Source organism: Aythya ferina, assembly GCF_964211825.1.
Source record: "Aythya ferina genome assembly, chromosome: 27".
Lineage (NCBI taxonomy): Eukaryota > Metazoa > Chordata > Aves > Anseriformes > Anatidae > Aythya > Aythya ferina.
In genome coordinates, this window is record NC_140310.1 from 3,092,627 (window position 1) to 3,107,875 (window position 15,249).

The 15,249-nt window shown below is 41.7% G+C and overlaps 1 protein-coding gene across 4 annotated transcripts in view; it reads left to right on the forward strand.

The window, feature by feature from the left end:
• Positions 1-15,249, forward strand: part of EBF2 (EBF transcription factor 2) — a 133,977-nt gene that overhangs the window by 10,056 nt on the left and 108,672 nt on the right. For all 4 annotated transcript variants that reach the window (XM_084499563.1, XM_084499565.1, XM_084499566.1 and 1 more), the window contains exon 7: positions 3,851-3,919. In XM_084499563.1, the coding sequence (XP_084355689.1) occupies positions 3,851-3,919 (69 nt within the window). The remainder of the gene's footprint in view (positions 1-3,850; positions 3,920-15,249) is intronic.

Consider the following 15,249-nt stretch of genomic DNA (forward strand, 5'->3'; position numbering starts at 1 on the left):
AACAGAGTTGTATTGAGTGCAAGCAAGCCCCACAGCTGTGACTTTCGCCACAAGGCTCAGACTAGACAGGAGCTCTAATCAGCTGGGCCAGGCGGCCACTGGGGCCTGTGTCTTTATCGGCCAGATGGTGTGAATTTAGACACTTTTGTTATGCAATTGCAGGGAGGAGTTGGGGAGAAGAAAACAAAACAAAGGCCACCATGCTGTGAGCTTATTTGAGTTTGAAATTAGAGACAGATTTTTTTTTTTTTTTTTTTTTTTTTTTTTTGGGGGGGGGGTGAAGGGAGGGAAGTTGAGGGCTGAATTTTAAAACCATTTTAGGCAAGTGTGAGGGGGGAAAGGGGGCAAGTTCGCTTTGCCACGAGCCTTCTGGGGTGTTCGGTTTGTAGGTCTGGTGCCTGTGATAGCTTTTTGGGTTTGGTGCTTGGTTTTAGTTTTGCTTTCAAGGCTGTTCATAATGTAAACCATCATTTTTCCTGTGTAGATCTAGTTAGAGAGGAAAGTGGTCCAAGTCAGGCTAGTAAGAGTATGTGTAGACAATAAATCCTTGGCCTTGATATTCCTGTTTTAAGCAAAGGAGCACCTCTGAAGGTGTGCTCCTAATACAGCATAGAAACAGAAGCTTAAGTATGAGTGAAGTTGTGCCAGTAATTTGCTCTAAGATAATGTTGTAGGCTTGGTCCTGGACCCCATCAGGGTTTGGGATTTTTGCCTTTGATTTATATTGGAACAAGTCAGTTGTGTTAGACAGCACTTGTAAAGCAAACCCAGCGGAAATGTGGACTTGGATACTGGGATGAAACACTTGGAAATAGGGATTTAAAGATTTGAGAGGTACTTTTGCTAAAACTCTGGGCTTGAAACTGCCTCAGTCTTTAGAAAGCACTGATTTTCCTGTGAACTTGTCATTTACTGGAAACAAGTGACTGTTTTGCCTAATCAAAAGATTTCATGTATTTTGGGGCTTGAAAAGGACGTACTGGCCAAGGGTAACAATCTAGGTCTCTAACAAAAGTGCGTTCCCCAAGTGTGCTGAGTGGTAAGAATGTAGGTGTTTGCAAAATACTTGGAAAAATTAGATTTAGCAGCAAAGTTTACTAAACGTAAAGTTCTTAACTGTGCTAATTATGCAAACTATAAAATAAAGTGGCACATTTATTTCAGAGCCCAGCCTCATTGCACTCCCATTTCACATAACTCATTCTAAGCACTTACTGTGCCAAGACATGGCCACCTTGAGGAAGCCTGTATGAGCTGAGGAGATGTGCTGGAGATGCTGCTACTTTATTCTGCTCGGACTTTGGTATAGTGCTATCAGAAATATATTATTTTTTTTTATGACCACATGCGTAAGTTACATGACTAAGGGATATTTCGTTTAGTATTACCACAAAGAGAGGAAAGAAAAAGGCAAAAAAAAAAAAAAAAAAAAAAAAAAAGAAACTTTTAAAAATGGAGTTGCTTTTGTTGTTTTATTACAGCGGCACCGAAACCACAAGGCATTTGTTCCCAGAGTTATTTCCAAGGCATTGTAATATTGGACATGTCAAAAGTATATGCCGAATTTATATTCTTCCTAGCAATGGCTTTCTGTTTTGTTTTCTGTTTTTCTTCCTTAGGATATATCTTGGCTTTTATTACAAAAAATATGCACTTCTGTATAAACAATCATTAGGCAGTGAAACGCATAAAAGGTGCACTTAAAACAAAGTTGGGAGTAGGAGGATTCGGGATATTCTTAGCTAGTGTGAATTACCATAGCTTCACTGAAGTCGATGGAGCTATGACAATTTACAGCAGCTAGAGGGTCTGCCCCAGGGATTTTTAAATATTTAGTGTATCCTTTTATTTTAAAAGGACTAGCATCGATGAATAAGTGCAGGTTTGAGGCAAAAGGAATGTAGAAATGTTGAAACAGTTAGAGCTGCTATTCAAATAGATCTGGTAGTTGTATCTCATCTCGCTGGGCAATTTCAGCTTTTAAATGGGAAGTTCCTGGCACACTGTAACTCATGGAGAAAATGCATGGATTTGAAATCTTTTCTTACCCAAAGAGTTTTTTTAATTTTTTTTTTCTCTCTCTCTCTTTTTTTTTTTTTTTTTTTTTTCCTAAATGCCTATTTTAAGTATTTATTGTTGAATATTCAGAAAGAAAAAAATAGCTGCTCTTTCATATTTTATACTGCTTTCAGTGAATTCAGGCATCTTTTCTTAACTCCTCTGCTTGAAATTGCTCTAAGGTGGCAAACAGTGGGATTCAGACTCGCCTGGGTATTTTGTAAAAGTATTCAGCATCTATTATGTCACTGGACAAAAAAAATAAAATAAAATATTTTCTTGATTCCATAGGTGTAAATTCAAACAACCTCAGCAGAATGTGAACAATGTAATTTGGAAAGGCATTAATGCAGCCTAAATTTGGTCTGGTGCCTTTTGAGGCATACAGGAGTTCTGGTACAGTCTACGTAAAGTTCCACAGCGATGCTCTTAACTTCTGGCTGCCTACATCCTTCCCCTCCCTGTGTTAGTTTAGTCAGAACAAACTATTTGATCAGCAAGACAGCTGAAAACTTCGAACAGACTTCTGTGCTGCTCTCAGCCGAATTTTTAAAAGGAAGTAATTCCGAGCACGGACTATTTTTAATATCTATTGAACTTGTGATACTTGTAGTAAGTGCAGGGAGCACCACTCATGTCAATGAGTACATCAGTGGAAATCAAATAATGAGCTGGATTTCATTTTATTTTTTAATTAATTAATATATTTTTTAAATAGGTAAGGTAAATGCAGCGATTCTGTTCTTAAGTACAGTTGAATTCACTGTGAGTGAAGAAGCCCAAATAGTTTGTGCAGGTTATATTCCTCTCTCTGTGTGTATATACATATATATGTAAAAAATATATATATTGGATCTTTGTATATCAGCATATTTGTGCACACATGTCCATATGTACACACGGCTATCTTTGTATTAGCATGAAGACACAGACACGGCCACAATATGGATATCATCCTGCAGTTTGTACCTTACTGCAATCTCCAAAGGGCGGCGGCATTATCTTGCATTTTCTTGCCAAGCCAGATAAATGTATTTATTTTATGTTGAAAGCTTATCGGAGAGAGTTATAATTTTATGCAGGCATGCAGGTAGCCACTCAGTATAAAATGTGCATAAATACAAGATTAATCTCAAGGGCTTATCGTCACTGAAACAATTGCAAAGGGATTTGCAGACAAAATGCCAACCTGAAAAATCTCTTCAGCTTCTTAATATGCTCTAACTTTATGTTCAGTTTCTTTTTTTTCTCTCTTTTTTTTTTTTTTTTCACATTGGTGCTACTGTACTGCTGAAGTTTGTTTATTTATTTATTTATTTATTTATTTATTTAGGGGGTTACTAAGAATTGAATAAATGACAAATCAGTTATTAAAGTATAACAAATCAGTAAGTTGCTTATAGTCAGTTTTAACACCTTTTGGTGGACTATAACCATACATAGCACATGATACTCATGTCTGTAATGTTGTTTTGACATCTGTTAATCATTTATAAGTCTTTTATATGTAGTGCCTTAGTCTAAGTGTGACTATACTGCTGTTCACTTTGGCTGTGAACTTCAAAACAGACTAAGGGGAGCCAACTGCCAAGCTCTGGCTGAAATCAGCCAGGATTTGGGCACCCACTTCTCTTAGTCCTTCTCCTTTCCAGAAATCCTAGCCAGAATTCTCTCAGTCACTCTTCTGGGCATATATTGAGCCCTAAAGCTTCACAGAGAAGACTTTCAGCTGGTTGTTTTGCTATCAGCTGTCACAGTAATTCTTCCATCTTGCTTTTCTTCCTCTCTCTAGTCGGTGCTGTGAGAAGAAAAGTTGTGGCAACAGAAATGAGACTCCGTCTGACCCCGTGATCATTGACAGGTAGGAGATGAATCTTCCTTTTTTTCCACAAAGCAACCACCAAACTGTTGTGTGTCACGGGAGGCAGCTGAAGGTCTTGGTGGTTCTGTCGGCATCTGCTGTTTGGAGGTGTCTGTGCTTTCTTAGCAAAATGCCAGCCTAAAAGCCAGTTACCTTTACCCCATCTGGGCTTGCCTTGACAGAAGTGTTTGTTTTAGTTTTTATTTTTTTTTCAATTATGTTCTGTGTGTGTTATTTTCATTGTGACCAAATGTATGTTTCTGGAATGTTTTCTGCTCACCAGGCATGTGGTCCAAACAGATCATGGGGAGGATAAAGCTTTGAGCAACCTGGCAGCTTCAATAGCATTTTTTAACAAAATAGCAATATTCCCCAAGAAGTGCAGAGAGGAAGGAAGGGGTAAAGGCAGACGTGCAATGTATTAGCGAGGATTAAAGCTGATGGTCTGGGGATTGTGAGCAATTTTATGCAAGACAACAGTTTCATGTACTACTTAGTTCCAGATCCAGCCCTAGGTTCTGCTTGCCAGTTTCTAGGTAAAAACCATAAAAGAAGGAGAACAGCATTTTGTTACATGAATTGGTACGTTCAAAATTGTCAGTATTTGTGGAGGCTTAGGAAGCTACCCTGTGGAATTCACTGACTCCAACTCTTGTTTGAGATCTGGAACTTAGCAAGATTCAGAAAGGAAAAATAAGAATAGACAGAGCTCTTTCAAAAAGTCCATAACCAACATCTCCAGGAAGGGAACAAGGAAAAGTTAGGAAGAAGCCTTTTTTTCCCCAGACAAATTTTTCTATGTATTAATTGTTTTAAAGAGCAAATATATATTATTATACCTGAAGCAGCTGGTATAAGGGGCCAGTGGAAAGCTGCTGCTGAGGTGAATTGATTGCAGATTCGGTTTTATGTCTGTATGTGTTTGGCATCTTCTATCTACATTCTAATAAGTGTTATTTGTCATAATATTTCTTGTGAATTTGTCTTGGCATTCGGAATGGTCAAGCTGGTTTGAATAAAGAGCTACAATTATATCCTTCATTTTTTCATCAGGGAGTTAATCAAAATTGTTCGTGCTGTGATGAAGTTCTTCCTCCCACTCCCTTACCCCCCTGTTTTCCCTTTTATTTTTGTACTTACAGTTGTGGTTGGGGACAAAGTCGGCAATTCCAGCAAACTGGGCTGTTTGCATGACTGCGTGGTGGTGGGTGGTTTCCTGACTAGAAGCAGAGGTCCTAGATAATGCCATCTTGACCTTTTCTATGAAATTTCTAATTCAGTTTTGGCTGTGTTAACGTTTGGTATGAATCTGCATTTGGGAACCTTCCAATTTAAAGTCTGAATTCAATGAAGCTTGTCTTGCTGCTGGAGAAGCAGCATGGCATGAGGCAATGGGCTGGTCTGTGAGTTAAGACTGTTCCTCAAGAAGGGGTCCTCTCACTACCTGAATTTGTCATCTCGAGCAAGCTGTCCATTCCCATGCAAAAAAATCTGATGCTTTCTGCGGGGATTTGAGATCTGTTGATGTAAAGTGCAACAGAAATGAAACAAGGAAAGAAAGAGCAGGGTGGGTGGCTTTTTGTTGCAGTTGTTTTTTGTGCTTTGTTGTTGTTTTTTAAACAACTGAGTGCACAATATGCATGACACATCACCTTGGTGCTCAGTGAGTCCTAAGCTTTCAGAATTTGCTCTAAGCCTAAAACTCAGATTTGTAAGTCCCCTGCTAACAGCTGTAGGCATCCTGCCACTCGCACGGAAGTGTCTTCTGGGGTCAGCTTGCTGGGTTTTTCTGCTGTCAGTTCTTCTGCCTCTCTTTGTTTGTATCTTTTGAAATTGCAGGTGAACTCTAGACCCCGATAGGGGTAATAAGGTAGGTGAGGGAACTGAGGAGTGCTGCCTGATAAAGCTGTTTTAACTTGTTTAAGAGGCAGTGTCACCAAAGTGGATTTAGGCCACCAAGGACAGAAATCACTGCAAATCTGCACTGCTGGCTGGTGGTGGCATGGTCTAGGGAAGAGAGAACTTGAAGCTAAATCTGCCTTGTTCTGCCTCTGGTCCGTAGTGATGCCTCAAGCAAATGACTTCCTTTTCTCTATTTCCTGCTATTCCAACATTTTACCTGGTTATGCATATTTTGGGGAGTTAATCTTGTGCACTATGTCTTGATCAACAATATGAACTGCAAACATAATAAAGTCGTGCTGCACACGGCTGTGCAGAGGAATTTGTCTACTCTGTCATCCTCAGACATTTCCACAGCAGTAAGTACAACTGCTTGGGTGCTTGTCTAAACAGTCCCCTCTCCCGAGGTGTAGTCAACACGACTGACTTCTCTGTCTTTCACATGAGCAGAAAACTCTGTTGAGGTGTCATGAGAGCTCTGTACATGCTTGGGAAGCCGGGTAGCAGTGTTCTTATTTGTTTAGGGGGACTATATATAGCTTCTTAGGAAGAAAACATTTATGCTTAAGAACTCAAGAGCAGGTGGAATGAATGCCACTTCTAAAACGCAGCTTGCAACCCTCTGCTATTGTGCAGGCCAACAAATATGGTAAGATTTATGCATGTTTTGCAACTTCTAGATTTAAATGCTTTGTTTTCAGTTCAGTGCTGGCTTCGTACTGGCATTTTTCTCAGTTTAAAATGAACTACAAATTTTCTTTAAACTAGAGTAATTGGAACAAAGGTTTTTTATTTTTTAAAATAATTAAATATAAAATTTGTCATATAGCAATACAGCTGTTAGATTATCATGCTCTGGCAGGAGAGAAGGAAGTAAAACAAAAGGAAAAGGGATTGGGAAAATGCATTTGTGTTATGCAGAGCCATGGCTAAACAGCGTGTGCGAAGTGAAATGGGACAAGAGGAGAAGGAAAATGGAGGCCAGATATGAACTTGGCTGTCTGCAGGTGCTAGGTTCTCCCTTTGAGCCTAGGTTAATTAATATGCATTGCTCCTGCTGCAAATGTGTGTGAGGAAATTGTGACTGGCATGCAGGAGGTGCCATCTGCATTGTAATTCTGGCGGTGCGAGGGACCTTCGTGGTTAAAACGTGGCTTGATTGTACAACACAGAAAAGATCCAAATCTTCAGAACTGCATTAGGTGACTCCTAAAGTGTGGGAGCAGAGGTGGAGCCCAGTTTTAGGATGAGCTACGTACAGCTTAGGTAAGTTCTGAGTTTGATTTGCAGCTCCTGCGGAGGCAGTGGCCTACTCAAATACAACGAATTCAGGAGGACACCGGATTATTGATCAGTGCCAACCTCTGAGCTGCTCGACTGTGAAAGTCGTGTGGCAAGCAGGTTCCCTCAATAGCAAAGGAGCTACAAGGTGGAGAGGAGTTTTGAGTCCAAGGTAAAGCAAGTTCTGCGTGGTAATCCAAGGTGTGCCCCTACTGTGAGCAGGCACAAGTGAAATTACCTACCTGCTACCTGTGAGGGTGGTGAAGGAACAAGCAGAGCTGCTGTTACTGGGTAGAGCTACTCACTGATGCCTGTTACTGCAACTTTGTGATTTCGTTTTTTGCCTAGACTAGCTGTAATAAGTGCTGTGCCTGTCTGTAGTGTGATTGTGGGGTCTGTAGCCCTCACTAAGCTGGTAAGACGATTTCTGTTTTACTGCAGTAAATACCCATGAACTTTAGCAAAGTTCAGGGACTATACCATAACATAGCTCTATCAGCAGTACATCATTTTCCCCTTTGTTTCTCTTCCCTTTTCCTCACTTTGTACGCTGTCACAGACTAATGCTCAGACTGTTGTGCTGGCTTACCCATTTATTCATTTCTGTTTGCCAAAGCACGGAAACTTGCGTCCCTCTTTAAAAAGGAAGAAATAGTTTGGTTGAAAAAAATGTCAGCCATGTTGTTGTTGGTGGTGTTTTTTTTTTTTTTTTTTTTTTTTTTTTTTTTTCTCCTTGAATGAATTCCAAGAGTTTTTATACTGAATAAAACATTTCTGCTTTGACCTTTGCTCTGAGGACTAGATTTAGATACTAAGAAGCTCGTAGTTATTTTTTTCTTCACTCTTGGAAACCAGTGCTCCTCTGTGTGAAATGCAGCTTCTTCACTGAAATTCACCATGCACCCTCTCCCCTCGGCAAGTATTTGTAGGGTACGTAGAGTATTCGTGATCCTGCAGCCTTCTGATCCAGCATTACAGGGAAACTGGGATCGGAACCTGCCTTCAGGGCACTACCTCTGTGCTGGCAGAGCTCAAACCCTCCGGTGGTGCTGCCTGTTAACATCTGCAGCAGCAGCAGGCACGACCCCTGTGGAGTGTAGGACTGGAAGGACACCTGAAGGTACCCAGGAGATTCATGACCAATGTCTTGTCCAGAGCTGTTTGCAAAATCCAGGCTTTGAGTTTTTTTAGTCATCACAAGCCATGGTAACTTCTCAAGATGTGAGGGCAAGCTTTGATTTACTTAGAAGATCAAAATTCACCAGCTCTGAAGTGGTTCTAGTGCGTTCCCATGGGGGATCCTGACCCTGGTGGATTCCCAGGGATCTTAGCTTCTATTCCTACTGTCCCCCTGCTTAGTTTTTGAAATTAGTACCCGTGGTAGTCATAGTTTTGACAGTTTTGAGAAAATGTGTTAACAATTTTGAAAAATGTGTAAATTTTTTTTTTTTCTCGTGGCTGAAGTGATTCTTCTCAACATTCCTTGTTGCTCACGGATATTGTTTGGGATATAAATTGCCCACCCATCAAGTGTGAATGATTTTTTTTTTTTTGTGTCGTTTCTTTAAGATTTAAGTTCTACAGAGCATGCTCTTTTGTGCACTTTTAACTCGGTGCTTTTTCTAGTTTTCTGAAGCTGCAATTGAATTGAAGCCTCCAGGATACTGAAGAGAACTGGGTGGCTTTTTTTGGTTGAACAGTTTATTTGCTTACTATTATTTTTTCTTATTCCTAATAAGAGATAAATTGTCAAGAGAACTTCCTACTTAATTAAAAAAAAAATCTTAATTCACTTAAAACGATGGAATGTAACTGGGATGGGACAGCCTCTTCTGGGTCTATAGGTGAAATCACTTGGAATAACACCATAAAATGTGAGTGTGAGCTGTGTGCCACGTGTAACTGCTGTCTTCATGGTTTTACCGTGTGGAGGCTCTGGAGTTTTCCACCATCTTCAAGCTGGCAGAGTGAGGTTGTTTAGCTCAGTTATGCTTTTAAAATCGAGCTTCTAGCTTCGGTTCCTGCTGCTGTTAACCCAAACTCCTCTGAACTGCCCTGTAGAGAACCCGATGAGGTTTGTTCCCACCTTCTATTTATTTATGGCAAGGGTTGGTGTTGGGATGGGATGGGAGCACAGCGCCGTGGGCTGAGCCTGCTGCAGCCAGGGGGTGGGGGAATGGGGCCAGGCCTGCAGCTGGCTCAGCAGCCTGGGCCTGCCCCAGCGGGGCTCTTGGCACGGGGATTTCAGGAGATGGTGAACAACAGGGTTGGTCCGCTGACACACGCTGTAAATATTTAGCCTTTGCAAATTATTTTTAAAGAATCCCCTAAACCATAAGCACAGCTGGCATGCTTGTTAGCATCCCTATAAAGAAGCCAAGCCCGTCAGCGCAGAGACGGGGCGGCACGGGTGGAGATTCCCCTCCCTGCTGACACTCGTGCTCTACCTGCTGCACGGATAAACACAGCGCTGAGCTCTCCCAGGCTGTCTGTCTGGCACGTTTCACAAGCACTAAAACTCTCTTTCGGGAAGACAGCCCTTGCCAGGCATGTAAACAGCCTGACCATGCCACCGCGGTGTCCGTGCTGTGCGTTAAAGCGCTCTGTGTGAGACGTCCACATTAATAGCACCGGGCTCTATGTCTTCTTGTGCTGTGTCGCTCCCCCAGTAGGTTAGCTTTCATTTCCACTCCCCTCTTTTTGAAAGGTCTGGCTTGAAATAACTACAGACTTCTGGTGGTTCTCTTTTTTTTTTTTCCCCCTTCGTGTCAGTATTCTGAAAAGGACTTTGTCCCTTCCCTCTCCCCTTCAGGCTGACCCTGAAGTCTGCAGGGTAGTGCAAGGATATTTTCTGGCGCTTCGAGGCTGAACTGCATGAACAGAGAGATCAAATTCCCCCTGACACCGAGCAGTCCTGTCACCTTAAGCAAGTCACATAACTCCGTGCCTCAGTTTCCCCCTCATGCAAAGTGTTACCAAATGCCAAATCCCTAACTGTGTGAAATGCTTTCCAGAAAGGCTTTTTTTTTGTTTTGTTTTGTTTTTTTTTTTTCTTCCTTTCTTTCTTTCTTTCTTTCTTTTTTTTTTTTTCTTCCACTCTTTTATCTTTTCTTCTCTCCCAGGTTTATACGGCAAGGAGAATTTCAAATACATGGCAGAGTTGGATTGTTCTTGTTCCACTCCCTTCTTCCTCCTTGTATGCCTGCTGGGGTAGAATAAATGTCTCAAATCTGCTGCTGTGGAGTGAAACCAGGAGCCCCAGATAGACGCAGCCCTTCTCAGCTCCCCACATGCGCCAATCCCCCCTTCCAAGCCTCCAAACCCCACAATGATCTCTTCTCTTGTCCTAAGGAGTCAAAGTCCTTTGTTCACTGCTAAACCCTGCTCTCCTGCAAAGAGCTGCTGTTGTGCCATCTGTCTCTTTATGAATTTTTTAGTAGACTGGATGTTTGTGGGGAGTCAGTAACTTAAAGTGCACTATACTAGCCATTTGACAAGTGGTTCTCTTACTGCATAATTTGTTTCTTTCTTTCCTGTTTTTTTTTTTTTTTTTTCCTCTTTTAAGCAACCAGAAAATTTCCTTACTAGTTTGCTGTCAAAAGCATTTTGAAATATTTGTTGCATACAGGCATTTAGGTTTGTAAATGGCCAGCAAACTAGCGGCTGGCTTGTGTCACTTTATTATTATTATTATTATTATAATTTGTAATGTAGACAGACAACAGATTTTCCAGAAGGCCAGTGCATCAAAAGAAACATAAATATCTCTTGGAGCATGATATAAAGATGAAGAATGGACTTGGGGGTAAGGAACTAGTTTGAGCCGTGGAAGTCCTGGGCTCTGCTCCCTCCATCGCAGGCTCTGTGTATTTTTCTGTGTCCACATAATCTCTGTTTACAAGTAAACCAAGGATGCGTGTGCTTCTCCAGCTTTCACTGATATGGATACACGTGCTGAAAAATGATGGGTGAAAATGCTTTGGGGATGTGGAAACCGTTGCTATTAGGTTGGAGATTGTTTTGGAGTGCTTTACGGGGTTATTCTACCTCAGACTGTCAGTTGCTGCCACCTGGGCTGAAGGTTACCCCTTCTGAAACGAAGCCAAAAATAAATTAGATTAGTTTAAATCACGGCTGATTTCGAGCACAGATTTATTAGGAGGTTTACAGGACTGGAACCTCTTTTCCACTAGCTTTCTGTGCGTGTGCCCCTAGTCGTGTGCTGTCATTGTGTGACTGCAGCCATTTTGTCCTGAGCCCTGCCAGGTGCTTGCTGTTTTTTGGGTGTGTTTGAGTGAAAGTGGGGTTGTGAAGGGACATGCAGTGGGTGGGATTGCTTTGGTCCTACCAAGTCCATAACTGGAATGGCTGGGACATGTTCTGCTTTCAGAACTGCAAGGTGAACAGGTTGAGCCTGAACCTAGGCGAATAAATATAATTAAAAATAAATTCTGATTATTGCTACTGTTTGGAAGCTTTAAGAAAACAAATCCAATGAAGACAAGACCAGGTAAGGATTTTAGTCTCTCTGGACAAATCAGATGAGCTTCTGTGATGTTTTAGTGTAGTCTGGACAGCAAGCATGGAGGAATCCCAGCCTTGCTACGCTAATTGTGCTTTAGCTGAGATAACAAACATCGTAGTGCCGGCTGCATTAATCTTGCCTGAACAATGCGAAAAATTGGGGAGAGTTAAAACAGTTTGTGGAAAAATCCTTGCCCACTTTTAAACGGAAGGTTTGTCACTGCAGTTAGGAGAAGTTTGCTCCATCTAAGCACTGAGTTCTCATAAACAGCAAGTGAGGAGCTGAAATGGCTGCACGGCCTGCGGATAACGAGAGGTCTCCAAAGGACAGATGAGATAGTGCGAGGAACCGTTAGAATCAAGGGCTTGGGTAGTAGCAGAGGGGAATGGAATAAAAGTTTCCCATGAACTAAAGCACCTCTGGGAATAGGAGCCAGTGATAAATTCATTGTGCAGACAGCACAAGAGAAATCCTGGGTGTGTGGAGCAGAAGCGTGCGATGCGGGGTCTCTGTGAGTCCATTTTTTTGACCATTGGTCTGTGTTTGCTTGGATCCTTCTGCATTCATCATTGACCACGCCGATATTTCAGAGTATCTGCGCTCTAATGAAAGCAGCCCCTGTATTTATGACCTAAAATGGTCTTCCTTATCACCTTGCCACTCCTCGGCCTCTGTCTAGACCTGGTTTTATGGACTTGTCACTTCATTTGCCCTAACCTTTTTTGTTACTGCCTCTTGCTTCCCTTTTGAACCTTTTGTTTCTGCCCATCCCTTCCCTGTGTGTTTCTGACACCATCTGTTTCTGGTGGGATCTCGTGTATTTTTTTACCTTGTAAACAAACATCCCAGGATTTCAGCCTCTTCGAAGTGAGCGCTTCACATCTGAAGAAGACCTTCCAGTGAAGGTGCAGTATCTGTTTCCTGCTTTCAGACAATTTTTCTTCTACTCAGAACATCGCCCAAAGTCCTTGTAAAAATGAAGACAAGATTTATATTAAAAGTTTATAATATATATCTGGAATGTGAGTCAGTTGGAGCTGGCCTCATAATTTTAAAGCTGTTAAATACTTAGGTGATGGCCCTAAGATCCTGCAGGAGGTGTGTGACACGGTGAGGGGTGCAATCCAAGCTTTGTGTATTCCAGCCTGGATCATGTAAGCACATCCTGGAAATGCATTTTCTTTCCGTAAGTGTATTTTATATATCCATCTTTCTCTCTTACTTAATTTGGAGCCCTAATGTGCTGCTGTCATCCACCCCCACCCCCTTTTCTTTTCTTCCCTCCCATCTTCTCTTCTCCGCTAATTTCCTTCCCAAATAACGAGCTCCATGGGCGTTCCATTTATAACTCCATGTTTGGTGGCTTTTCCTTCAAGTGGAGTCCATTGAGCTTGTAAATTGTATTGGATCAGTGAGCCTATAATGAGGCTTCTAAGTCCAAACAGTGCAAGTCTGCTGGGATTTTATTGTTCATAAAGCTTCTTCCCTGGGGAGTGATAGAGCCATTAGGTGTGCGCTGTGTTTAATATTTGGTCATGACAGGAAGCAATAATTTTCTATCTTTTACTGTGACTCTGGAGTTGTTTTTAAGCAGTCAGCTTATTTGAGCCTCGGTGACTGTGAACCTATTAGGCAAAAGGGGTTGCTCTTTCCTACCTGGCTTTGTACCTTTCTTACAAAGGCTGTTTCAACAAAATAAAATAAAATGAAGTGGCAACTGATCGCCCTACGGAGGCTTTTAATCACTTGTCCCTCTCGTGAACTCCCAAGCACTGTCACACCTGACAGGAGATGGCATAAAGCTGATTTCACCAGACGATGGCATTTCTCATGCTGAAGGGATTATTTATTTATTTATTCCAGCACAGAACAACAAGCAGGCTATACATACGGTATGTTGGAGATTTGGGGTTTTATCCCATTCTTAAATAAATCCACACCAAGACTTTCTTTAATTTCAATGGAAGCAGGAGCAACATATTAATTATCTTGGAAGTTTTTGTATATAATTTCGCAGGGGGAGAAAAAAATCAAAAGCAACTAATAATTTTGGGTGCCTCCAAATTTTTTGCAAATTTCAAATATGAGCCATTTTTAAAGGGTTCCATCCCTGGATGGCACTACATCTAACAAAACCACTTCCACCGAGTGGAAAAAAAAAATCCACTTAGAATATTTTAAAGCAAATTAATGTACAATGCAAAAATGAAATGTAATGAAAAAAACAAATACCCCCCCTCCCCCCCCGCCTTAAAAATAATTTAAAAAAAAGGACTGAAAAAAAAGTTTGCTTTTCTAGAAAATTTGGGATTTGCAATTTGGGAAGGAAAATTCTACATTTTTCCATCTTTTTTTTTTTTTTTTTTTTTTTTTTTTTTTTTTTTAAGTTTGTTTGTTTGTAACCCTTAGCTTCCTTTTGAAAGAGCAAAGGTATAGCAATATTTTTAAATTGGGAGCCTGAAGTCAGCTGGTTATTTTCCAGTTCACACACACTCCTATTTCCCAAGTGCTTGGGCCTGTATTTAACCAGTCTATTGTTTTTGAACCAAGCGTTGTCCAACAGAGCCTCGTGGTGTTTATCCTTAATACATTCAAGGAGAGGTGTGAGGGAGAGGCACCAGACCCCTCGTTTCATTTCCCTGTTCCAGCAGGAAGTTTTCTGGTGGCTGTAGGAAATGGCAGCACGGTTCCTTGCACCAATTCCTCATCCTGCATCTGAAGAACCAAATGGGGGGCAACCCGCAGCTGGGGAGAGGCATGAGGCTTGGTGATGGGGCAAATGTGCCTCTTAGCGTAGGCCCTGCTACCACTAGGTGAGAAAAGGAATTCCCCCATCGATGAGCAGTTGTTCTCAGGGAAAATCTTGTAGTTCAGAGTGAGTGTTATTTAGGACATAGCTTCTTACCCGTCAGTAAGCAGAACTCCAAGGTAAGTTTTCTTTGTAAAATGAATATTTTTCTCCATGGGGGAGAGGAACAGAATGGGATGGGGAGTTTTAACTGAATTTAGAAAATCAATAGTCCAATATCCTCTTTGTGGCTTGTGTTGTAAGGTTCCTGTTGCTCTGTTTATTCAAGATCCTTTACCAAAGGAATAGCCCTAACCTGTTTCTGTTACAGGAATTCTCACCAGGCAAGATGAAACAAAAAGGCTGAGCTAGAGGAAGCCCATAATGGCCAGTGAAACAGGGAGTTGGCCTGCTGTGGTCCTCAGAGGCACACAGCTGTTAGAAACCCAGCACTTCATATTAATGAAGCATGCTTTAGCGGAAGGGATGGAAATTAGGAGGGATGGAGTCTTGTTTCCCACAGTCTCCTTCCTGTGGCCTGCAGGAATTTGGACAAATCACATCCCCTTGAGCCTACCTTGGGGTGCCCATTAACACTGCAAGACCTTTGAAAGAAGGAGTGTGGCAAGCCAGGTGGGATATGGGACGGGGAGGAGGGCAGTTTTAGCTAGGAGCCAAGTGGGGGTTCTGCAGTGCTAATTGGGACAGCAATTTGAGCAGCACTGCTGGTGCTCGTCAGTGCTGACAGAAGATGTTCTGTGCATGCTGGTGTGGTTGGTTGAGACTGTGCAGAGTCAGACTATGCAGGCTGGCATGAAAAGAACATGTTCTGAC